This window comes from Cyanistes caeruleus, chromosome 2 (assembly GCF_971803275.1).
Source record: "Cyanistes caeruleus chromosome 2, bCyaCae1.hap1.1, whole genome shotgun sequence".
Lineage (NCBI taxonomy): Eukaryota > Metazoa > Chordata > Aves > Passeriformes > Paridae > Cyanistes > Cyanistes caeruleus.
In genome coordinates, this window is record NC_141702.1 from 26,396,074 (window position 1) to 26,422,316 (window position 26,243).

Genomic DNA, 26,243 nt, shown 5'->3' on the forward strand with positions numbered 1-26,243 from the left:
CGCGAGGGTACCCAGGACACCTCGGCTCAGCCACGAGGGCTGGTTCCGCTGAGGGGAACCTCTCCGGGCCGGGGCGGCCGGCGCAGTTCACTCCCGGCCCGGCCCGGGGTCCCGCGGTTCTGCCCCGCCCCCGGCCCCTCCCGCCCGGCGCCTGCGCAGCGCGCGCGCCCCCACCCGCCCCCATCCCGTCCCTCCAACTGCGCCGTCACGTGAGCGGCCGGGCCCGGCGCGCCGGACGCCGCGGGGGCGCGCACCGGCGGGGCAGCGGGCACGCGGCCGCCACCGGGCCGGGCCGAGCCGGGCGCGACCACCTGGGCGGGGGCGGCCCGTGCGCGCGCGCCCCCGCGGAGCTGCGCGCGCCGCCCTCCCTCCCTTTGGCGCGGCCGCCGCGTCCCTTCCCCCGCGGCCGCGGGGCAGCGCTGGGCGGCGGAGCGGGTGAGTTACTGCGGGCGGCGACAGCGACCAGGGCAGGAGCGGGGGTGGAGAACCCCGGTGCGCTGCGCGGCGTTCTCCAGCTTTCTCCGGGCCGGGCAGGGCCGGGCCGGGCCTGCGGCGGCAGAGCCGCGGCCTGTGCTGGCCAGGCCCGGCCGAGTGGCGAGGGACGGCCCGGCGGGACGCGGCTGCTTCCACCGCGGGGCCGCAGCACGGGCTATGCGCGGAGGCGGCGCCGCCACTGGCTCTTGTGCGCAGGCGACCTGCGGTCCGGCCGCGGGCCCCGGGGGCGCTCCCCGGGACGCTCCCCGGCCGCCCCGCTCTGCCCGGGTGCGGCCCCGCGGCGCCGCGCGGTTGTTGTGGAGGCTGCGACCCGCGGGCCCCGGGCCGGCCGGGCCCGGGCTCCTCGCCCGGGCACCTGACATGGCGCTCTGGCCCCGGCCTCGCTGCCTGCGGCGGCCGCTCCCGCCCCGTGTCCGTGCGGGACCCTGCCGCAGACTCCTTACCCAGAGTCGTGTTGCTTCTGAGAGCACTCCCACACCGCCTTCCCTGCCCTGCAGTTGCTACATTTTGATCCTTCTACGTTTCTCTTCTCACCCCTCGAGCCGTCGTTGCCTTGTTGTCCCATACAAACCAAAGAAACAATTATCAGTTTAGACCCTTCCGTTCTTGCTCTTGGCCTGACCTGTTCCGGGCGCCTCCTCCCGTCTCTTAAACTTAGCATCACCAACAGCTTCTGTGTTCAACTCCTGTGTATAGTACCCACTGTAGGAAGTGCGGGAGAAAATGTGGTCATCAGCAGCGCTGTGGGATTCAGTGGCCTGGTGGTATTTCCAGATCCTAATCTGGGATGAGGTGCTCTTTCTGAGACTGCGTTTATTGCTTGCTACCGGAATGCAAATAACAACTCTCAGGCTCTAGAAGAGCTGTCGTTCATGTGATGCGAGTGTTCTTTCTGTTTGGTGTGCACAAGGGAGACCTGTTAGAGTCGTGTGGGGAGTGTTTGGATGAAGAACTCTGTGGCATACTTTAAGTTAGTAAAAATAGCCTACAGAATGAAGCGTAAAAACCTGATGAGGAAAGACAGGAATGGGGGATGACAGGAGCTATACCACTATAAATTGTAGTCGTGGTGTCTTTTATGTAGTTGTTAATTCATTATGTAATTTTTGTACATTTGCTTTTATCAAAATGAATACTAGCATCACTAAGTAGCAGAAATATTTTAGGATTAAATGTAATGTTGGTAAACATATGGCATCTCTTTAACACCATTAATTCATGGTTTTGCTTAATAAATTAATCTGTTATGGTTTGGGACACAATGTAAGAGAGCCCTTGAAAACGTGGGTTTTTATTTCTTGGAATAATTCCACTGGTGTTTACTTAGTGCATATCTTGCAATGAAACTCAACTTTTTTCTGTATCAACTACTTTCTGCTTTTAATTTCTACAGTATCTTTAAAGATTTTGAATCTAAATATGGAGTTCTGAACACCAACATTTTTTTTCAGTTAGTGTTACCTGTTAATCATTCAGTTTTTACGTGCATTTTTGTGTTGGTTTGAAAAGAAAGGTGTTTGGTGAGGAAGGCAGGAGGCTTCCTTGAAATGGAAAATATAAATCCCCTCTCTGAGTTATTATAATTTTGAAATTAAGGGGCTCTTAGGCAAAGATGTAGGAGTACAAATAACAGTTCTTTACTAATATGTGTAAATAAAAAAAAAAAATCTACAACTTAATAGGAAAATAAAAATAAAATGCAGTAGTACAAAAAGCACTGACAGAATATAACCCAACACCCTGTTGGTCAGGGTGTTGTAGCAGTCTGATTAAGTGGCGACTGCAGTCCTGAGTGACCAATGTGGCTCTGTTGAAGCAATGATCCAGTAGAATGGTGTAGTTTTCCTCTGCAGGTTCTGTGGTGATGTAGAACTGTCTGGTTGTCCTCTGGGAATCCAGTGGAGGAAGGCTGACTGCAGTGTTCCAAGTCTCAGATTGTATCCAGGTAGGAATGCTTGGCTCCTCCCCCTGGGTGGAGAATCTCCCAATGGAATTATGTAATTTTATCAGCCATGCACTGGGACTCAGTGGTCCATTAAAAGAAGATATCCCCTGGAGGGAGGATGGGTCATGGAATAGATAAAGAACACTGCCACAACTGGTTTTAACAGCTGGTAATAGATTACCTTTTTGGTTACATCTTGCATTGCAACCTAAGAGCGTTTTACATTTGCAAACTGAAAGGGCACCTACAAACTACAAACCATGTTGGCTGGATTTAATTCAACACAGTTAGCTGAAGTAATTCAACACAGTGGTAAGGTGCTTTAAGGAAAAGAGAAACTCTAAAAATTCTTACCTACTGTATTTCTGCAACCTCTCTCTTAAAAAGAAGCTTATCTCTATCACTTGTGTTGTACTAAGAGTTGAGCTGATTAATTTCTTGGTTGTTATTCTAATTTTTACATTATTTTTTTCTGGTCTACCTGAATATTGTTAAATCCAAACTTTAAGGGGAGAGCCATATTAAATTAGAAGCCTTTTTTTATGGTAAGGCCATATTTGGAAGGTAATACTATGAAGTAGCGATGATAAAGTTCACTGAATTTGGGTATGAGAGTTCATTTTATAGAGGCAGAAAGTGAAAAGTACAGGCAGCTTGTCACATCATCCTGAGTGGTGGATGCTACATGATGGATGGCATATTTCTATGAAAAACTTCACAAGGCTTAGCCATTAAGCTTTTAACTATTGCTAGTAAAAATCTCAACAAGCAAACCCTAATTCTAATAGGTGTTTCCAAATGAATCATTATGACAGAGACACTGACAAATTCAAAAGGTATTACAAATGAAAATACTCTTTTGGGTGACTGACAAATAATCAGCGTAACCTGTTACACAGTTTAGCATTTTATGCTCTGTTCTAGCTGAAAATACTTGAAACAAGTATTGAGAAACCTGATGGTGGAAGAGTTCAAGAGAATAGCAGGAGTGATGGAATTATAATCTCTCTTCATATTTTTCTTTTCAATGAAATGTCTCTTGGTAGTGAGCTTATGAATTCCCAAAGTATATACAGCAATGGAGAGATTAATAAAATTATGTGTGATCTTTGGTTATGCCTAATTTTTTTGTGGTATTCAGGAGTATTCATTGTAGGTGTATGTGTGCATTTACAGTATGACAGTCCAGTAAAGAAAAACAGAGTACTTAATGTTTCACAGTATAAAAACTTTGCATTTTACATTTACATACTCCGCATTTCACACGGTGAAGATATTTTTTGACATAATGCCAGTTTTAGTGCAGCACTTTGTGCCTCTTCAAGTTATAAAGTGTGGGTGAGAGAGGTATGTTTTTTAGGAGAGCTTATACAGCTCAGAACATAACTGTTAAGTTGATTTTAAATTATACAATTTGATATTGTATGATTAAGACAATGTTTCTCTTGTCTTCTAATCCTTTGTTTTAAATTTACTTTTCCTTTATGTTTACTGAGGTACACACTAATGTACAGTTATGGCTGGTGAATGAGTTTTGAATATTGAAGGTTTAATAAAGCAAGTATCTTGAGCTGTCTGCTCTGTTAAATACCATGATAGCAAGTAGTAAGATATCTGCTCTGTCGTTGAGGGGAGCTGCACATAGCTTTAGAATCTAGATAGATTTTGGGTGGTGATTATTTTTTATCATGTCTATAGAGATTTTAGTAGCAAGGGTTTGTGTCAGTTGGTGTCTGAAGACTTCAGAGTGAGGTAAACACAGAAATAATATAGAAGAGCTTCTTAACAATTAACAAAATGCTCAGATTTACATTTCTTGTTTTTTGGTCTGTAGCAGAGCTTTGTTTTGATGCCACTAAAAGCTGGATCTTAAATTTTAAATGAGGTATTAAATTAATAAATAATAAGTAGGGGATTCACATAAGGGAACAGGTGGCTTATGGATACCTAATGGGTTGATGTTTCGGCATACAAGTTTGTCAGTGAGTGTACCTGGCTCTCCTTTACAGCAATATTGATGATTCAAATAAACCTATTTAGTTTATTTGGTTCCTGTTAGGCAGGTTTTTGCCAGTATCCTGCTTTTTGGGAGATAAGTAAATGAGGAAGGTCAAATTTGATGAAGCTTAAAGACTAAAGCTCAGTAAACCATATTCTATACAAGTGTTGTATCTGCCTTTTTTGAGAAGGGACACTGGAATCTTCTTTTAACAGTTCCAAATGCGTTTTTGTGGCTAGATGTCCATTCATATGCTTGTAAATCACATTGCTTGTTCACAAAAATATTTTTGAGTTAATTTAATTCTTGAAGACTGCCCTAGATGATGGGATTTAAGCCAATATGAACCAGAGTAGAAGGTGCATTGGTGTGAGAGTTGTAAACTCACCAAAAAGTTGTCAAGTTGATGTCTTCTTACTGACACTGCCTCTGATGCACTGTCTGATACTGATTTTCTCTTTAATACCATGATGTATTTGGATTGTGAACGCTATTGGGTAAAATCTCTAGCTACAGAAGATGTGTGTTTCTGTTCTGGCTTTTGGTGCTGTAATATCCATGAACATAATGCATGCAGCTTCCAGTGCTTAAAGCATGGCAACATGGGTACATGGTAACTTAGCGTTAATTTTCAATCAGGTACTTGCAAGCTGAAACTTTAAAGTTTTTGTAGGAGGAAGGAAGAGAGTGGCAGTGAAACCTGCATCAGGGTTTTGAAGTAACATTGTTTGGTAGGTGGGTTTTAAATGTCAGGGTATAAGTGAGCCTGTGGGGTGGTCTGACATCACAGCTCCAATGAAAAAAGATAGACATTTCATACATTGAGTGGCCCTTTTAGGGACAGTAGTTGCCACACAGCATGAGCAGGGGATTTATATTTTTTAAGCTGTTTGTGTTATTACCTAATTGCATGCCAATTAAGATGTGGTTCGTCTTTTAATGAAGAGTTTTTGTCAGTTATTGTTACTTACTGATTCTCCTGTAATAGTGCTGGGTCAGCTTCTCCCATTTGTTTTGACATCTAAGGTGATAGTCATCCAAATAACTTGTTCCTTTTGTTTATTCTCCTACCAGAGTTTACTACTTGAAGAAATAAATATAATATGGATCTTTTAAATGGAGTTTGTTACAGTTACAAGTGCTTTCTGTTGGTCATTCGGTGTGCGTAAGCACAAGGTCCAGAGACCTTGTATTTTTAATGTTGCAGTGTCTCCCATGTAGTCCAGGCAATAACTAGATGTACAAAAGGTTTTAAAAGCACTAGACAGATTCAGTGAATTGGAAGTGACAGACACTATTCAGAAAGGTACTTCAGTGAAATGGAAGGAATTGTAGCATTGCTGTGCTATCTTCAGCAGTTTCAGACTCACTTATTCAGACAGGTCAATAAAGTAGATAGGCTATTCAACATCTAGGATTTTGAGTATCCTAAATAAGCATTAGGTTGGGGATTTTTTTCCTTTGTTAAGTTCCCTCAGATTTTTGCCTCTTTTTGTTCCTTTTAGGAAACAATTGTTTTTAGGTTAAATTCATTCCTAGAAACATTTTATACTTTTGAAGTCCATCTGCTGAGGACTTTCATAAAACAGATTTATTTTTAAATTGACAATCATTAAACATACAGAAGTTACTAACTTATATTACTAACTTTAAAATATAAGCTAAAATATGGAAGTCAACTTAAAAAGGTAAACTGATCTATTAAATTCACCCCCTGGGCAGAGAGGGAAGGAAAGAGACTAATTACAGGGAAACCTAACATTTGCTTAGTAAAATAAATTATGTGGGAGTAGTGTAAGAAATTAACAAAATGAATGTAAAGGAAAAGAAAGAAAAAAATACCAAGACGAATGTATCTAACATATATCCAAATATGTAGTTGAAAAATGAAACACTTTCACATGCTGATGTTTAAGGGAGACTATTTAAAATGCAGTCAACAGTATGCTTGGATTGTCCACCAGCTAAGAAACACGCGGAGTGTTTGGTGGTGATTACAAATAGTGATTGCCCCTGCCTGAGATGCATTTTGGATAAGATCGTAGAAACGTGCAGATGAAGTTGGGTATCTTCACTAAATTACTTTTCCCTGTTGTGATTAAGAAAATAATACAACAGGAACTGAAGTAATTCTTTGCCTCTTTGATAGACAAACTAAGCAGTGAAAAAGCTTAAAGATGTACAATATTTCTTGTCCAGTTTCTAGTCTTTCTTTCCTTCCAAGATTAGTTTGGAAGGATATGCTTGTTTGAGATCTCAGTTTCTTTTCTCAGCTAGTGATCATTCTGGCTATTTACCTTTTAAATTTTAGAAAGTCATATAGAACTGTGGAAGATGTAATGAAAATATGGTAAATGGGGAGAACATAAAAATCTGCTGTGGCAAATCCTACAGCATGTTTATTTCATACCACATTCGTTGGGATTGGAGGCAATATTATAGCATACGTGGCTTAATAAAGTAATTCAGCAGTGGAAGAATTTTTTTTTTTTTTTAAACTGAAAGACCCAGACTGTAAAAGGAAACAATGTTGAGAGCATGAAGAAATTTTACAGTAAACATAATGTGGGGAAAATTCTGGGCATTAGATTTGACAGTAGTGCTTTCTAACAGAGCAGTTTATAGTGTTGGATCATTTAATGACATAGATTGTGAGTTACTTTATAGTTGTTGCAATGTTACTTCTGTGTTTGTTGCTTCTGTTTTTGCAGTGGAGAGGCTGATCAAAACAAAATTTTCAAAAGTGTAAGAGAAATGTATTTAGTGAACTGAGGAGAATGCTCTCTATATTTCAATATTTTCTTGATGGTGAGCTCTTCTTTTATCTAGACATACCCACAGTATGCTGCTGTGCTGTAACAGTCTCAGTACATGCCCTGATGCTCCAGGAGCCAGTGGGGTGGGAGAAGTTTCACTGAGCCTGGCTGGGACTTGCTCCTTTGCCTCATTTATGAGCGCTCCTGACTGGTTCTGCCTGCATAATACTTTTCATATTCTGTTGCTTCTGATTAGCTCCCCATTGGGAAAGCGCTTGTGAATTACTGTGCGATGGGAGTTCGCTTGGTATGTGCGCATCTGCTGGGAGCCTTGCTGAGGCACTGGCCACTAGGGTTCAAGTGGAGGACACAGCTGTGTTCCAGTGGAGTAATGCATTCTTCCTTTGAGGGGTTAGGATTATCTTTGGAAATAAGTGAGCATGAAAATCTTAACTGTGATTTTACCTGTACCTCTGGCCATTTTTCCTGATGTTCAAAGTGTTTCAAATGCAAAATAAGCCGTTCAAAATTCATACACTCAAGGCATTATTCAGGGAAAGATGTTTTTTTTTTCTTGCGGCAACTGTTTCTAACAGCTGTCTAGCTAAAGAAGTTTATCTTTCATCCTCAGTCCCACAGATTCTACACTTCTTATGATAGTTAATCTAGTAATGTTAGAAATAATTTTTAAATGGCTTATACAAATTACAAAAAGAATCGCAGAGTGATTTTTTGAACTAGGTAAAGCAAAATTTTGATTTGATATGTTTTGCTGGCATAAACTTTCTGTTCTAAAAATGGTAGAACAAATTATTTAAGATTAGATTTTGTGGTGGTAGTATTTTTATGCAAGCCCCCAACTTATTTGATGCAGCATTTGTGTAGAAATTATACTTGATCATAGACTTATGCTCCAGAAACAAAGCTTTCAGTAAAATTCCTCTTGAATTTTCTATACTAACTATGTAGGACTCATTGAAGGAGTCTGTGGCCACTGCATGTAGAGTTGCTTTAACAGTTCCCAGTGCTTTTAGTGTTCTGAATGGCTATATGGTAGTCTTACAAAAGTGTAGGTAGTATTTTTCTTCATCACATCACTAAAGACAGAGTTAATTTCTGTCAGGGATTTTTGTAGCAAGAGCTAATATTCTTCTCAAGCTTTTCTTCTTAACTTTTTATGAAGTGGTCATCACTGCTTTGGGCACAATAATAGTTGAGTAACAAATATATAAATGTTCTCCTATGCAGAAAAAAGCTTGGGATATGTTATTGTAAGTGTTTTCAAAGCCTCTGCCACTTTCTGATGTTGGATGCAAAAGATTTCTTGCATTCTCACAATGTGTAGGTGTTCTATTGCAGTGTCATTGACACCTGTTAATGTCAGGGTTCATCATAATTTTATCCTGTGGCTGTTACTCTTGTGCTCATGTGATGCTAACATGAAAAAAGCCTGTCATTACTGGAAGGTGCTTTAAAGTACTGTATTGGGGCATTTTTAATTTATTTTCTTACTTGGAGCCACTGCATCTCTGATAGTTTATCCTATGTAGTATCAGATTGCTGTAACTACTTGGTACAATAATAAAAACTGATTATACAGTGCAGTGTAGTACTTATTCCAATAGTTTGCTTCTTCATTTGTTGCCAGATTTGGAATTTCAGAAACAATGTTGGCTGCTCTAGGTGCTGGTTGGTATGATGTGTATGTAGATGCACTGCATTGCTTGATAAAAGCAGTCCATTTTTTTGGTGAGTGAGCTTTCAAGTTATGACATGCTGCTAAAGTCTCATGCCTCTTTACTAAATGCACGTGATTTGGTCAAGCTTTCCTTTCTTCTGGCTGCTTGGTCAGTAGGATCTTGTGTATTAGACTGCTTTTTTGTGGTTAGTGTAGAAATTGGAAAAATAACCATGCTCTGCAGAGGCACAATGCCATACCCCTGGCTATTTCTTTCTTCTGAGCTGCTCTATGGGATACGGAAGAAAGACTTGCTGTTTGAAAATAAAACCCCAACAATCCAAAATCCAACAAAACCCCACCAAAAAACCAAACCAAAACAACAACAACAACAAAAAACCACCAAAAAAAACCCCCAAAAAAAGATAAACAAAAGAAACTCAAAAAGCAAAGCCTTAAGAAACCCCACCCAAACAAAATGAAACAGTTTGTGTTAAACCTATAGTTTTTGTAAATTTATGAAACAAAATAATGGCATAAATAGGGTTGAAATGATAGCAGAGCCCTTACATATATCTGGCTAGCATATTCCCAGTTGATTGCTAAAACAGAAATGCCCCATTAATGTGTCTAAGGAAGCACACTTAATGTTCTGTTGAGCATGAGTAAGTAGTGGATTTATTTAGTGGCAGCTTGCTGGAATAGCCATCTAGAAAGTAATTCAAGCACTGCAAACTCCAATTCTCGCTTGTCATTTTCCTTTAATTAGTGTGTTCATTCTGTGTCTCATGTGGGAGCAGGATGATGAAGGAAGGAGCAGGAAAATATTTGTGTCCTTTTGCTGATTCCAAAAGCTTTAACAGCTTTGTGTGCCGAAAACTGGCCTTTCAGACTATCCTGTGTGCCAAATTAAGCCAGGTGGTACTGCAGTGCTCCATTTTCCTTATCTGTCTGGTCATATTTATTATTATAGTTATCTTTCTCCACTTTGAGTATATGCTAAAAACTTCTGAAGAAGTGTTTTGCTGACTTTTTTTCATTTTGTTGTTATGTTATACAAACTTATTAGTTAAGTCTCTGTTTCCGTAGTTACACTTCTGCTACATTGCAAAGAAGACCTAGAAAATAAAGAATTCCTTCCAAGATGCAGTTGCCATCTTATTTACAAATCCTTAGGTAAACTTCTAGAAGTTCACCTAAAATTCTTCAAAACTGTAGTTTCAAAAGGCCCCTCCTTTTGATGACAGCTTAGAATTCTCATGTACTTCATTGAGGTCAGATTTTCATATAAAATTTCTGTAATTGTATTGACTGGTGAAAAATAATAGCAATAAAACCTTGAAGTACTTATTAGGAGCTCCTTGAACAGAAATACAGTTCTTCTCAGTAGTACATAGTAGTAGTATGGCAGGCTCTGGAACCTTCTCAGCTCCATTGATGTTAGTGGAAGCTGACCTCACATTTTTACATTTAAAAAAAAGAAGAGTTATGCTCACAGTGCTGCTATCTCCAGGTGCGCTTGTTCTTGATATCCTCCTCCTCTGGTGTCCTACCCCCTTGGGTTGGTTAAGGTTTAAACAAATTTTAGAAAGGAGTTGTTTAGTTATCTTTGTTATATAGACACTCTGTAGAAGTGTCAGCACTCGGATGCTGATAGAAGAGATTAGCATGGAATTTCTTTTAAAAATAATTAGGGAATTGATTTTTAGTTATGCAGTGGGCCATACTAAGCCATAATCAGCTTTTAAATCATTTTTTATAATTCTGAAGTACCTTAAGCATTCTTTATAAAACACAACAGCTAAAAAGTTTGCTGGTGTCTTAGGTGTTTTACAATTTGTAGCTTATTTTCTTATGGTATTTTTCTTGTCTTTCTATAGGGCTGAAAGACACACAGGAGTCTTCATGGATATAGTTGATACATTTAACCATTTAATTCCTACTGAACACTTAGATGATGCCCTATTTCTAGAATCCAACCTGGAGAATGAAGTCTGTGAGGATTTTAGTACAAGTCAAAATGTCTTAGAGGATTCGCTGAAGAACATGCTCAGCGATAAGGATCCTATGCTAGGATCTGCAAGTGCCCAGTTCTGTTTGCCTGTTTTGGATAGCAATGACCCCAATTTCCAGATGCCTTGTTCTACAGGTAAATCTTACAATTTTTTAAGATTACAGTTTAAAATACAATTTCACTCTAGTACCAGCCCTTTTTCGTAACATAGAAATAATAAATTGGGATTTCTGTCGCCTTGCTGCCCTTTTTCGATGCACTTCATACATGCCTGGCATGTAAACTATGTGCAGGTCTTAATTTTGTAGTGTAACAATAGAGGATAGCTCCTTCTGTGAATCAGAAATAGCCTAGGCTTTATCTGTCAATTGCTCCGAATGAAAGTCAAGATTTGTTTAGTGTAGATACTGTGCCTGATCACTGAAGTCACTGGTTGGCTTAAAAAAATACTGTGTTTCTGGATTAGCAGTAGGAGCAGGAGAGTTGTACAAATTACAGCTCTGACCTCAGTGTTATTCTGTTAGTGCTAGGTCATCTGGTACTGAGCTGATTCTGGATGTTTTGCTTTGGTTGGCTTCAAGACCCTGAATGATAATAAAATTATTTTTTTTATTGTTTGGAATACCTGATTTGGAAACAATTTACAACAAACTTTTAAATAAAAATAATCTCAGAATTTATTGCATAATTACACTGAATTTCATGCAAGAGACAAAAATATACTCTATTCTTAGAAGTTTATTTGACTGGAAGTTTAAAAAACATAATTTTTTAGCTTCATTATTGAGAAGTGTTATAGATTAATGCAGTTGCATTATTATATCAATGTTTAATTTTTTTTGAGCAAGTTTTATGAACTGTTTCTGAAAATCTTTATGATTTCCTAATCATAAAGAATTGGGGACCTTTTACTGTTACTAACAGACTAAATTTTCACCTTCACTAAATTAGGTGGCATTACATCATGGAAAACTGTAAATCAAAGTTTATGTTGATTAAGGCAATGAAAAAGCTATCAAGCCAAAACAAGATATTTGGTGCTTTTTTCCTACTTCAGAAGAACATTTTTGAGGCCATCCTTAATGCTTTTGTTTCCTCTTGTAATAGTCTGTATTCTTACACATTTTTGTCTGTAACCTGCCAAATAAAAATTGTATCCCTCTTAATATGCATAAGGCCTTATAATGTACAAAACCAAACCACATTCCACGTCTCTTGCAAACTTTTTTGTTAGATCGCATCCTGTGCATCCTCCAGTAAACCTGTACTGCATTTAAAAATTTTTAATTGACTCATAGGGTACAGCTGAATATTTTGGAAGGTACAAAGAAACTTTCAGGTGCTTCCTGGCACATATTTCTCCTGAAAGTAGTGCAATAATTAATACTATTAGTACTTAAATAATCACAATTAGTTTCAAGGTCCTTAAAAATAAGTGAGCAAATGCATTTACTTGGTGGCTACTATTTCAGGCTGTCAGAAGACTAAGGCATTCAAAGCTGATTTGATTTATGCTGAGTTTATGAATTTAATGTTTTGTTTTTAAATCTGAAAGCACCAATAGAGCTACATTTCAGTAAAGTTAATTTGGAGTTAATGTAGGTGTCTGAAGGAACATGAAATGTTCTTGTTGTTGCTTGTTCTCTGTAGGTCTTGATAGGAACTGTCCTTATTCTGACATGGTAGGACTGCAGTATGTGTTTACAATTTTTTAGTTAAGAATAATGAGCATCAGTTTGAAGTACAGTTTCTTTGCTTGTCTTTTTTCCTTGGAAGTTCATATAGTTGTGATTATTTTATTTGTCTGATGCTGTTGGTGATCTAACACCGCTGATGTAGTCTGCTGGTAAGAATGTGGTTATTCAAGATGGTAGTACCCTTCATATGAATTAAGCCATGCAAAAGCTATTTTTCTCAGTTTAGGTGGAAGCTTATCTGTTCACCAACTTCAATCTGTCTGAAAAGTAAAAAAGCATAACTCTCCTGACAAAACTTGCTTAAATATATTCTGTATTTTGCATAACCCATGCCTAGACTATTAAACAGTTTATGAAAAGGAGCAAAGTGCTCATGGAAATTAATTCACAGGACCAGCAAAGGACCGATTTATCATATTTGATGCTTCTTGAATAACTGGAATGTATTCTGTTTTGTAGAACTTTAGAAGTGCTGCAGATTTCGTGCTACAGCTTATTTGATTGCTGTGAGCAAGCTGAGGAGATAAAGGTAGTAATACTTAAACTGAGGACAGGTGTTGTAGCTAAAACAGTAATCATATCTTCTAGATAAAATGGAGGAGCAGAAGGCATGGTTCACTAATACTTCTTTGAAAGCAGATGTGAACTGAATTCAGGAGTAGAAAACCTATGCACAAACAAGATGATATCTTTATATGCCTTCAACCCAACTGTGTAAGTGTGAAATTTCTTATGTGAACAGGAGTATATGAGAAGGGCTTGATTCAGGCCTGCTTCTTACCCGCATGCCTTGTTTCTCAAGATTGAGACGTTTTCTCTGCTTTATTTTGGAGATCATGTGTTTTTGTTTTCAGAACCTCATTCTCTCTTGCTCTTAAGTTGGTTTTGAGTGTGGGTTTGTTTTCTGCTCTTTTTCTTACTGCTTCCTGGACATCAGTTTTTGTTGGGAGTTTTTACTGGCCTGATCCAAAGTTGTTACTCATCAACATATTTTGCTGAGGTTTAGGGTTTACATTGCACGTCATTCATCAAGAACTAAGCTTTTTGTCAATACTAAGCTCTTTTTATGGTGAGTTACCTGTTACCTGACTGTGTGTGATGGATACTGGTAGCAATTGATTGTACGTCTTTTAAACAGTTCTAGTGCATGCCTGTAAGTAACACATAGAGACATCTATCCAGAAAACACAGGTTTTGTAAGTTGAGTTATAACTACATCTCCTGGGGAGAACAGTAGTATAGAATCAGAGAATGATGTGGTATGCAAGGGATGACTTCTAAAGGTCATCTAGTCCAGCCCCTCTGCAATGGACATGTTCAACTAGATCAGGTTGCTCAGAGCCCTGTTCAACCTGACCTTGAAGGTTTTCAGGGATGGGACATCTACCACCTCTCTGAGCAACCTCTTCCAGTGTTTCACCACTCTGATAATAAAAGAGTTCTACCTTACATCCAATCTGAAGCTACCCTCTCTCAGTTTAAAATCTTTACCCTTGTCCTGTCGCTATAGGCCATACTAAAAAGTCTGTTCACATTTTTCTTATAAGCCCCTTTTAAGTATTAAAAGGCTGCAATGAGGTGTCTGCTTATTTTCCAGGCCAAACAACCCCAGCTCTCCCAGGCTTTCTTCAACAGACATGTGCTCCAGCCTGCCAGTCATTTTTGTGGCCTCCTCTGGACTCACTTCACCAGGTCCATGTCTTTCTGGTACCAAGAGTCTCAGTCAGCAGTACTGGTACATGACAAATAGAAGGACTATGACAATGGATGTCTGTTGCCTATCTATTGACAGGCAGAACTATATCAGTACCAATAAAGCAGATTTATGTTTATCTCTTGGCCTCAATCCAGATTGCTGGATTTAGATAATTTCTTTAGTTAGATGACACTGTTGGTCAGACAAAGACCAGCAGAGACCAAAGACAGAACAGACCAAACGTGCTGAACTTGCTCTATAATTGCCACTGAGTAACAGAACGAGGTTAGAGCAATAGAATGAATGGGGTTACCTTTTTAGCTTTGATTGAATAATTACGTATTTAGAGAAGAGAACAAGATTCTTTGTGGGTGATCCTGGCTATGGCTTTGAGCAAAGGTAAACATAAGCCTATGACTCTCACAAACTTAATAGGGTAGAGGTCAAATTTTGCTGAAATCCTTTTAGAATATGTATGTGAAGGGTGACTGCTAAACTATAAAGATGTACTTAGGTTGTTGGTTTATGGAGCTAGACTGAGGAGAATGCTGGTCCTACAGCACAGTTTAGAAGTTTTGTTACGTCTGTGAATCAAGGTACAGACTATCCACGTCTTATTCACTGCAGCTCATAGGAGCTTAGCAGTTATGGAGGGCTCTTCCTGTCCTGAGGTAGGTATAAGCAGAAGGACCATGTTTCAATAGTAGAAATTGATATAACTGCTCTCCTTCCCAGTTAAAGGACAGAATTTGACAAAATGAAACTTTTGAGAAATAAATGAAATACAAATTCTTGAAGCCATCAGAAGTGTCCCAATTCATGTTTTAGGTGCCTCTCTGCTTCTTTTCATCAAGTTGATCAGGTGGCTGTTCTTACAAGCTGTGCATGACCAATGTAAAAATTATATTATGTAGAACAGCTCTTGGCCATCTTAAATGTTTGAGTGGTGTGAGTGGGTGTGGAAGCATGCTTTTTGGGGTTGTGTTGATTTTTTTACCTTATTGAGCAATTCATTCACAAGAAGTGGAAACTCTGAAGTTTAGAATATGACAGCTCTTTTAAGAGCAACACATTTATTTCAACTTTGAATAGTACCCTAGTGATTTATGTTTTGTTCTGTTCTTGTTGGAAGACATGCTGGAAACTTATCCATCTGTGAGCATAGCAGGTGATACTGGTCAAATGCCAGTGAGCTAAATAACTTAGCATTTGGATTAAATTGGTAATTCTTAGCTATTACGAACTGTGTAACTTTTCAGAATGTCATTTACTGGGGTAGTTGGATTTGTTATAATACAGGGAATGGAATTTTAATTGCATATCATCTGGAGACATTTTTAGATTTCATATTAAAATCAAGCTTTTAACTAATTTAGTTTATGGGTATGTTTATCGAATTGGGTACTTAGCATAAATGATGAAGAAGATTGATGCTGTAAGAGTGTACAAAATGTGTTGAGGACATCTTTTTAATTGCCTTTTTTTTTTCCTGTCCCTCAGGATTGCTGCTGGGAAAATGTTTCCCTTGAGTGCAGTCTGCTTTTTCTAGTTTTAGTCTGTGTTTTCATGAGTATTGTTAAAAGCAGCATTACCTCTGCTAAAATCATGATCGCCTAGTGAATTTTTGAAGCCAAACCAGTTTTTCTAACTGCAAATAACGCTTTTCTTTGGCTGGTGTGATATCTGTCTGTGTTAGGCATTTCAGGCTCTTTTCACTAAAGCCAAATGTGCAAGTATTTTTCCTCCTACATATGAAGTAATTTTGAATGTAGCTTTGAGATTTCAAAATTTGGTCTACAGTTGTTTCTCTCAGTTTTCTTACCTCTTTATGCCTTCCTTCTTCCAAGCTGTCCATATGAACAGCTACACAGTGTTTTATGACCAAGGTAGTAACTTTTCGGTATAAAATTTAAATATACTGTATTGGTATTGAGAACCTGGAGAATATTTATTTTGCACCTTTTTCTGTTTGTGGGTGGCAAACTCCCTGTATTCGCCAGCTTAGGTACTTAGGTACTTAAGTATTTAGTTATTTATGCCTTTGCATCAGTTTCATGGGTAGAGAGAGGTTGTATCTGTACTAAGATTTGCAAAGCAATTTAGATTAGCTGTCTGATTGGTAAGTACATGAAGAATCCCTTCTTAATAAAATCAATTAATTTACATTAAAGGGCTTGGTTTGGTGTGGTGTTTTTACTCTGAAATTTGTGTTTTTCTGTTTCTTATTTCCAGTGTAACAGGCTTGTGTCACTAAAGAACTACAATTCAGGAGGCTTGTGATGTAGCTCCATCTTTTTAATAATATGGGTATGCAGTCCTCTGTCAAGATACATACTGTATTAAGTTTATTAATCTTAGTTGATTTTCATATGTCTTTATTCTAAAGACTATACAATTACCTCTCTACAACGCAGACATTAATGGGGAATGGGAGCAAATGTCCAGTTAATATTTCATGTTACTTACTGTGATTCTTTTCTTGCACTGGTCAGTCAACCCAAGTTGCAGGCAAATTCTCAGTTCAGTGGGCTACAGGTGAACTTGTAAAACAGTTGGAGTTTGATGTTTCCTGAAGTAAGTTATGTCATCAGTCACATAATTTCTCTTGAAAATATATCTTCTTTTAACAGAAAGTATTTCTAATCTTGTTTCTTTAACATATGCATCACAAATGTCAGTAGAAAAAAGGTTTTTCATAGAAAGTATACCATCCTCATTTTTGATCTTGAGACTTACTGACAAAATATTACTATCTCTGTATGTTTGGTTGCTTCACTGAAGTTTATTAGCTCTTCTGAAGGCTTACCTAGACATGGTAGTTACTGCTTTAGACTAAACTATTTTCATTGAAGCATAATGTTACATCTTTATGTAGTTATTGATGTATAACGTAGAAATTTTAAAATATTCAACCATTTCCATCTAATCTGTGATGCTTATATGGAATCTGCTGTGGATTTGCACATTCCTGCCATTAGTGTGATTCAGCTGGACATAGCATTTTACAGCAGTGCAAAGCTGGAACAGCAGTGATGTTCTGTTTGGTGTGGTTACCTAAGCAAAAGAAATTCAGGGCTAACATCTACAGAAAAGAAATTTATTTCTACACTTGGTAGAAATAAACTTGGTTTTTTTACCTTGGTCAGTGTGTCAAAAACCTGAGTCTTTCTGTCTTAGTTCTGGCTGAAAATAATTGAGGAAAGTCTTACGTTAATAAAAGTAAAGATTTATAAATGTCATAATTTTTGCTGATGTATTTAGGGCTGTTTTCTTCTCTTTACTTGCTCTTTCACCAGAAAGTAAGACTTGTTTTCTTCAGTTTCGCATTGCTAAAGAATTAAAAAATAGTCATGCTTTTGTTTTAGCATTGGGAAAATGTTGCTTTAAATTTGCAATTTAAATTACAAATTTAAATTTGTTTTTACTCTATGTTGTTCTATTATGGTATAACATATTTAAATGTGAATCAGCAGTATAGTCCAGAAGTTTGGAAATTTAGATACTTTACAAGTAATGGAGAAACTCAAAATAACATGAAGAAAGATGAAGGACCCTAGTGCCTTTTCTGGTATGAATGTGTTGAATGTGACACATAATTTTCTTATTTGCAGTCTGTTCAGTTGTACACTGGTGTGCAACTCCTCCTATTCAGAGAAGTTTTTTCTTTATTTATTCCTTTTTTTTTTTTTCCTATTTCATTTTTCTCATTTCTATACTTATTGCTGAGATAATCTCTAGATACTTGTTACTAAGATCATCTCTACTTCTTTGTTCTTTCTTTTGCTTTTGTTGCTTTACCTTTCCTAGGGTTATTTCTTTACCTCCACTTCTCCTTCATGATTTACTTTCCTAGTCCTTTTTGTATCTATTGCTGTTCTGCCAGTTTTTCTCTTCTCAGCAGGGTCTGTGTGGATGCTCCTCATCAGGGGCCTCATGAGGCTGTCTTTACTAGCTGAGTTGTAGCTCAGGTTTGAAATTAGCAAGATTCTGTGCTTCAGTTCCTCTGTAAAATTAAACCTACAGCACAGAGTCTTTCTTGTAAGTATGAAAATACTGTAATTCTAATATTTCAAACTGTCAATAATAGACTGAATGTGTCTCTTGTTATTAATAAAGGAGAGTGTATAAATTCCTTAAGTTGACCAAGAACATTGTAAAGCCCAAGACTAATGTCAGCCCTTTAATGTGCTCCAGAGTTGTTTCAGAAGCTGTCCTAGTAGTCTTTATTTTTCATGTTGTCTTCAATAGCTTAGTAATTCAGTTCTATACATAAGGAACAGAAGTGGAGAAGTTTTGTCACAGTCTCTTCCCAAAAGCCAGTTTCGTGTTTTACAGGAACACTATGAAAACACAAATACCAAAGCAGACCTGCTGGGAGGATATAAGCTTTCAGAACACGAGAATGGGCAGCTGGAGTTAGGGTGAGGGTCTGTCTCATTCAGGTTTCCATCTTAGACAATGCCCCTATTAGTAGGGCAGTTACAATGTAATTTTTTTGCCAATGTGCCCAGTATGTAGCTTGTAGCAAATAAGTGATTAAGGAACACACTTGAGTGGAGTAAGACCAAGTTTATCAGCCTCATGCACCTTGTGTGTGATATCTGTATGTTTGTAAACATACACAGATGTAAAGGTGGCTCTGTGGATTAGAGAGTGGAGATGGGCAGGAATTTCCACAAACACTTTTCCTTGTAATTGGTGTGTACAATGCAGTAACTAAAAGTTATGGTTAAAATAAAATGAATGACCATAAATTGTTAGCTTAAGAAACTCATAGCTTTCAGCTCCTGGCAGCCATCTGATTACAGAGGTTCAGAATGCTGATTGCCTGGTGCTATGATCAGCCTTCCTTAAGAGACTGATAAAAAAATTTCTAATATTTGAACTTCTAATGCGTTGCTTGGTTACTTTATTTTTTTAATTCTTCATGGCGGATGATTGCAGATTGATAGACTTGGTTACCATCAGTCTTTGGATTCAGCAGTGTTTTACGGTTTCAAATTTTTGTTATTTTAAAAGTATTCTTGTTACTGTAGTGTCTTCACAAGGGCATTGTTTTTTTTAAGTTGCAGTAATATCAGACTTGAGAAGGACAAGGAGTTGAGAGATTTTCTGAGATGGTCTAAGAATTCTAACAATTTTTAATTTAATTTCTTGGTTTTTTTACTTTTGTGATCAATATCACAATAAGTTAATTGATATCATTTTAAAGTAAGCATTTCTTAGAAATTTTTAGATATCTTATGTATGTCATGTGAGTTTAGCTTAAAATGCTTCAAGGACGGTGTCTTTAATAGTGAAAAACAGGCATACTTGATTGTTTGGAGCCTCTCTTTTATTTGTTAGACCTTCCTACATATTATGTAAAGTCACTTGGCTGTTTGGCTTGATGTCACAAATTTTGCATCCCATGGGGACCAGAATTCATTAATCACACATAGGATCTTTAAATAGGAGAGACTACCACTGCAAGAACCAAAATTAGAGCAATTGAGGAGAATGGCTGGTGTAGTGACCTGACTGCCTCTTAGGAAACCTGTTTTCAGGAGCGACCTCTGGAATCTTTCTCAGGTTAGTGGAGGAGAGGAGTTCACCAAAGACAATGTTCCTTGTCCTGGGAGGTTAAGTGCTTGCTGCACTTAAAGCTCTTCCAGAAAGGCATTACAGATGCAGATATGTGATATGGGTGGGGCTGAGAGTTTTAAAATGCTGTCTTGTGAGAAAACTGTGATTTTTATACTCTACACTTCTGGATCAGCTCTTTCTGCTGTTTGCCTTTTTCTTAGGTGGGAAGGGACAGTGAGGGGCAGCTGATCCTCTTAAGACTGGGGACCTTTTTGTGGCAAAAAACCCCAATAAAAATGTGACTCCACAAAAACGTTATGGGGACTATCTACAGAAGTTTTAAGCTGTGGATGATAGTTTCTTCTGCACTGAAACTGTCTCACATGGGAATTTTCTGTCCTTCATTTCTTCATATTTTACCTCTTTTGTTTGATTTTAGATGGCAAATTTATTTATTTTTTAATGTCTCTTCCCCTAACTTGCTCAGCATTATAGCTGCAACACTTGGTGATCATTTTAAGTTTTAGGCTCTTTCTTGTTTGTTTTTTCCAGTTATTGGTCTTGATGATACTATGGATGAAGAAGGAGTTAAAGAGAGTGGTAATGACACCATTGATGACGATGAGCTTGCTTTACCTAATAGGAATTTGAGAAGCCGTGCTGAGGAAGCATCAGTCACATCACCGAGGAAATCACCACGTTTAATGGCACAAGGTGATCATAATTATGTGTTTGCACATTTGAAGTAAATCAGATCTTTAAAATCCCACCTCCAACATTTATAAATTCAACTTGGTTGTGTGAGTTCCAATATAGAAGCTTCCTTTATTATACACTGCAGCTAGAAGCTAGAAGCTAGAAGCTGGCATCCATAGGGTATGAGTCAATTAGAATTCCTCTTTTATAAATATTTAGTGTCTTGCTTATGGTCATTAAACTAATTTTTGAGATTTTGATCCTTTTACCTACATTAGGTTAATAATGTAGTTCTTCACCAACAAAAGCGCGATGGAGGTGCAAAACAGCATTGGAATATTAGGTTAGCATGTCTCTATTTCCAATTAAAGTTTTGATTCTATTTTTATTTACATATTCTCTTTTTATTTTGAATTAGGTTATAGTAATTGCAGTCAGAAAGTGTTTAATCAAAATATCTCAAGTTACTTAATATTTTATTTAAATATTTAAATTCTTTGTTAGCTAATTTATAACAAAATATAATAGTATAATAATATACTATAATTTATAATAAACTATAATAGTTGCAGGGTTTCTCACGTATTGAACTGTAGTTATTTACTGCTCTGCTTTTTTCCCCTGTAGAGCAGGTTGAGTTAAAATTACTTAATATGCAGATCAGAATTTAAATAGGAGCCTGTGGCACAAAGCTGGTGATTATGCTGTTTAGAAAGGCACTGGAATGGTTGTTTAGAAAATACAAAAGTTGTCATCAGATGAGAATGTGACTGGATCTCAGATTTGTAGATTGTTCTCTAAAAGATTTTAAACTTTAGTTATATTTCTAATCACAATTTAGCTTGTGCAGTTTTTGTTTGAGGAGAAAAGGCTAAGAGGTAAAAAAGTGGAGTTAGTTTTGATTGTGTTTCTATCATCACTTGTGTTCTGTATGTACTACTCAGAAATTCCATAGCCTTTACAATAATGGGATTTTACATCCAAACTATGTCAGTGTAAAATTGAAATGCAAGTAATTTGGTTTTGGGGAAGTTTTTAAGTTTAATAAACAGCTAAGCTTAAGTTCTCTTTGTATCCAGTAAGCTAAATTGTGGTAAGTCACTTTTATTCTAGGTAAATCTTGTAGTTGCGAAAAGAAGGAAGCAGATTAGCTAAGAGATTTCTTTTTCCCTTCCTAGAACCAGTACGGAGTCTGCGGCAGAGCACGCTAGCCAAGCGTTCGAATGTTGCTCCTCCTCCTAATACCAAGAAATCATCTGTAAAAAGTGGATCTGCTCCAAAAAATGGACAGAAACAAGAGAAAAGTCCAGTTAAAGAGATGGATGTTGCTGCACACTTGAAAACTGAGCAGCCTAGGGAGGTTAGACGTAGTACAAGACGATCAGGACAGGTGGAAGGAACAACAGCAACAGTAACAGCATCCAAAAATAATACAAAATGCCTGCCTGGTCCTGAGGATGTGAAAGAAATAAAATCTGAAACCCCTGAACAGTCAAAAGTTGAAGAGACATCCCAAGAGTTAAGTTGTGCTAATGTAACAGAACCCTGTTCCCCTTCTCCTGAGGAAACAAAGGAAATAGTAGAGGTTGCAATGAAGACTGACTCTGGGAATGCTGAGACAGTTTGTTCAGTATCTGCAGATACTGAAATGATTCCAGTTAAAAATCAAGCAAGTGATGTGATTGATTCAATAGGCTTAGAAAATTCTTCAGAAGAAAAAACTGATAATAAAACAGAGGAATCAGAGAAGAAAGAAGAACAACATAATCAAATTGAAATAACTGGAAAAGATAATGATTCATCTAGTGCTTGCATGAATACAGATGAAATTTGTGAGACCCATTCAAATTTGTCCAGCTCTGTGAAAGAGGGGGTTGATTGCAGTTCAGGTTCCCACAATGTGGAAACTCTTGATGAAAATACTTTGTCAGTAAAGGAATGTGTAACAGAAGCTGGAGGTGATGACAAGGAAATGGAGAAAACTGAAACTCCATCTGAGAAACTGTTGGACAGTACAGACTGTGATAGTAAAGACTTGAAAAGCAAAGAGTTTACTTCTGTTGACCCAGGAAACAGCATTTTAGAAAGCACTGTTGTTGACCAATCAAGCCAAAATGTACAGCAGCAGATCAGCAGTACAAAAGCAGAAGGTCCAGAGGCATCAAAATTTCAGGATGATGAGAAACAAATTGGTATTTCAACAAAATGTGAAAAGAACATTAGGGCCCGGCATAGTAAATCTGTAGTACAGAATAAACAAAATCTGGCTGCAGGTACTCGACAGAAATCGGGTACAGTACAACAAGAAATGACACGGTCAAGAACGAGAGCTGGTGTGGCTGTTTCAAGCCTTCACAGTCCCTCTTCAGCAAGTCTGAAGCGAAATGCAGATGAGCAAGAGAGTCATCAGCATCCAAGTAACCCAGTTAAAATTAGGAAGAAACAATCTGATCTGGGTTTGAAGGCAAAAAGTAGTGTTTCAGGAGTGACTGTAAAAAAACAGACCAACACAAAGCTGAAGAAAATACCCCGGGTCCAGGCTTCTGGGCAAGCCCAGAAGTCATCAGCTCAAAAAGCAAGTGAGAAATCTCCTACTCATCAAAGCTGTTCTAAAGATACCCACCACTCTGTGCATTCCTTGTCAGGCCATGTTTCACATCCTGCTCAAAAGCAATCCAGCAAACACCAGCTTGCAACTGGGCTAAAAGCAAATAGCTCCACAAAGGAAGAGGCAGAGACTAAAGATCCCTCTGTTGTAGAACATCTGAAGGAGGATGATAAAGAAAAAAACAAGTCAAAAAGAAATGATAAGAATCTCCAACCTCGCCAGAGAAGAAGCAGCAAAAGTCTTTCACTTGATGAACCTCCCTTGTTCATTCCAGATAACATTTCAACTGTTAAAAAAGAGGGCTTGGAACATACCTCTGCTAGCGAAAGCAAACATATTTGGGTGCCCAGCAAGCAGTGTGGCTTTTGCAAAAAGCCACATGGCAACAGGTGTGTGTGGCAGTGTGTCTTAGGAATTTATTACTGGTCTTAGAAGATATTTTTTTTCTTTCCACCAAATGTTTCAGGCTGCTCATGCCAAAACATGGTCCTAGTCTTGCAATACAAGTCTGTATGTTATACATCCAGTTAATTTCCTTTGCACTCATACACTTTTTTTTTTTGTCATTTAAACAGACATTAGAAACTAGATTGGCCCAAAAGTTTGAATACAAATGTTTTATTTTATGAGTACATATTTTGATTAATGTGTAATTCTTACTATGCTGTTTAATTATGCACTTTAAACTTGACTTTTTTTTCATAGACAGAATTTAGATATCTGTGTTCCAGGTTGTCATTTTCTTCTTTCCAGAGACCTCTTAAGTGGAAGAATCACCATCAACCAAAAAAAAAAAAAATAGTTATTTACATGTGACTTCCAGCTGGTACAGGTCCAATTCTAACAGTAGAGATACAGAGATTTTTTTCACTTTGTGTAATCACTGCAGTGAGATTTTTTTGATGTAATAGTAATTAAGTAGTTGGTGGGGAGGCGAGAAAGAGCATGAAAGAACCCCACAGAATTTCCATGTGGGCATATCTGAAATTGCCTTTAAACCTAATAATGAGGTTGCATATGAAGTTGATAATACCACTTTGTGGCAAAACATTATTCCACACAGTGAGCTGAAAAACACCATTGGGTTTCACTAATGATCTATCAGTCCAAGAATAAGAATTCTTTTATTACACTTACTGTGTTTTAATAGTGAAGTATTTTTTGTTGCTGCTCTACTTGCTAGCCTACTTTTTGGTTTTTTAATGTCAAATTGAAGATATTTGTGATTAGCTTATGTGAGAGAAAATTTTAATAGTAATTTTTAGTGCCTGTGCTCTAGAACTCCATACATCAGAGTGAAATATGGAACAATTACCTTTGGCACCTGAGGGGTTTTTTTAGCTTTCATTTGTATCTAAGAAGACCTTCTGAGCTTTATTGAGTCATTTTATCATATTTGAAAAACAAATACATGAAAATTAATTTACTGTACAGCTATAGTAACTGCATCATTGTGGCCTACTAAAAGAATTAATAAGAGGTTTGCTCTGCCTGGTTGCTGAGGATTACCTGATTGAAGGGGTGCTCAAATTTAGTTCCATGTGGTTTTATTTTTTAAAAAAATTCCTTTTATTTTTAAGACTTATCATTTGTGTCTTTGTAAGAGTGTTTAATTTTAAGCAGATTGCATTTCCTTAGTTTTTGTCATCTTAGGCATTACCATGACAGTAGAACTGTGAGTAGCCTATATTTCAGTGAGTTGTTTACATCCCAAAAGGCTGCTTTCTGGATACAAAAGTGGTTCCATAGATATTTTTAAGCCAAATATGATATTTGGAATTTAAACTACTCAACAGCTGTTAAAAATGCAGCTTGGACTTGAACTTGTGCTATATTCTTTATATTTTTTGCTAACATTTTAAACATTCTGGTTTTTTTGTTGTTTTTTTTTTAATGTCTTGTTAGATTTCAGAAAGTCTTGACTTTTATTACTAAATGGATCTAACCAGTGTGGGAAGATGTGGCAGTTACTCAGTTAAATCTACTTATTTTAGTTTATAAAGTCAAAGTAGCATTACAGAAGATACAGGGATACACAGCAATACAGGATTAAGTTCAACAAACCCAGTTTTGCATTGCCAGTTCTTACTGCTGCCAGAAGAATAGTACAGTGTGTGAATCACCAGCTGGGATTGGATTGGGACAACCCATGAATTGCCACAGATGGTAATTACGGGTATCGTCAGTTTTGGAATGTCAGTCTTGAGTGTTTTAGGGTTTTTGTGTTGGAATTGTGTTATTTTTTATATCTACATTGCAAAACTGTTGGCTACAACCAGGACTTTCAGCAGAAGATAATCAGATTTGCTAAATGTAGAAAGATTCTTAGCACATAAACACAGAATTTTTGTAGAAAATTAGAATGTGACTAAGACACAAAGTGGAATAAGGAAGCTTGCAATATTGAGCTTCATGCCTAACAAAATTCAACCATGCATGTCAGTGCATGAGCTTTTATTGTTACTAGTCTGAGTAATAAAGTTTTAATTTGTTTAGATTATTTTACTTAGTAGTTTTATACTATAAATAACTTAAACCTTGCAGATTCAGTTGCTATCATTAAGATACAAGAGGAAGCAAAACTTGTATCTCCAGTGCCTTGGCATTTTTTCCTAATTTAATTATTAGTGCAAGAAAAAGAATACTTCTAGTACAGTGCAAAAGAGAAGAAGTGTAAGATGATAAATTTGAATTATGTCTCTTGGAAACCCATCAAAACAATCAACATTTACTGTAATGAAAAGGGGATTTTAATTCACTGTTTGGACTACTTTTCAAGGAATTTTTGTTTCCCTTCTGAAACCACCTAGCTGGTCACTCTTACCCTTTTTTCTCTGTTCATTGTATAAGAGAAAATGAGAAAGTGTGAGACACAAATGCTGTCAAAAGACTGTGTGTTCAAGAAATGTCAATGGCAAAGCTGAGATGTGAAACGTTTGTGTTTATATCTTGCTATGTGGTTATTTCAATTTTGGAAATTTTATTCAATGCTGTGATACACATTGCTTGTAGGAAAAGAAGTTAAAATGAGGTTGCAGCCCCAAACTGGGAAATACCAAGAGCTTTGCAGGATGTCATGTTAAAGTAACATATT

The 26,243-nt window shown here is 37.7% G+C and overlaps 1 protein-coding gene across 6 annotated transcripts in view; it reads left to right on the forward strand.

The window, feature by feature from the left end:
* Positions 1–294: 294 nt before the first annotated feature.
* The window catches only part of PHF3 (PHD finger protein 3), a 52,072-nt gene continuing 26,123 nt past the window's right edge, over positions 295–26,243 (forward strand). The window contains exons 1-6 of one of the 6 annotated variants that reach the window (XM_086876191.1): positions 329–435; positions 10,754–11,022; positions 16,513–16,587; positions 19,735–19,851; positions 20,398–20,559; positions 21,720–23,538. In XM_086876191.1, the coding sequence (XP_086732317.1) occupies positions 20,418–20,559; positions 21,720–23,538 (1,961 nt within the window). In that variant the 5' untranslated portion in view covers positions 329–435; positions 10,754–11,022; positions 16,513–16,587; positions 19,735–19,851; positions 20,398–20,417. Of the gene's footprint in view, positions 436–10,753; positions 11,023–16,512; positions 16,588–17,015; positions 18,702–19,734; positions 19,852–20,397; positions 20,560–21,719; positions 23,539–26,243 lie in introns of those variants that run through there. The other 5 variants (XM_086876189.1, XM_086876192.1, XM_086876190.1 and 2 more) reach the window with 5 other exon arrangements.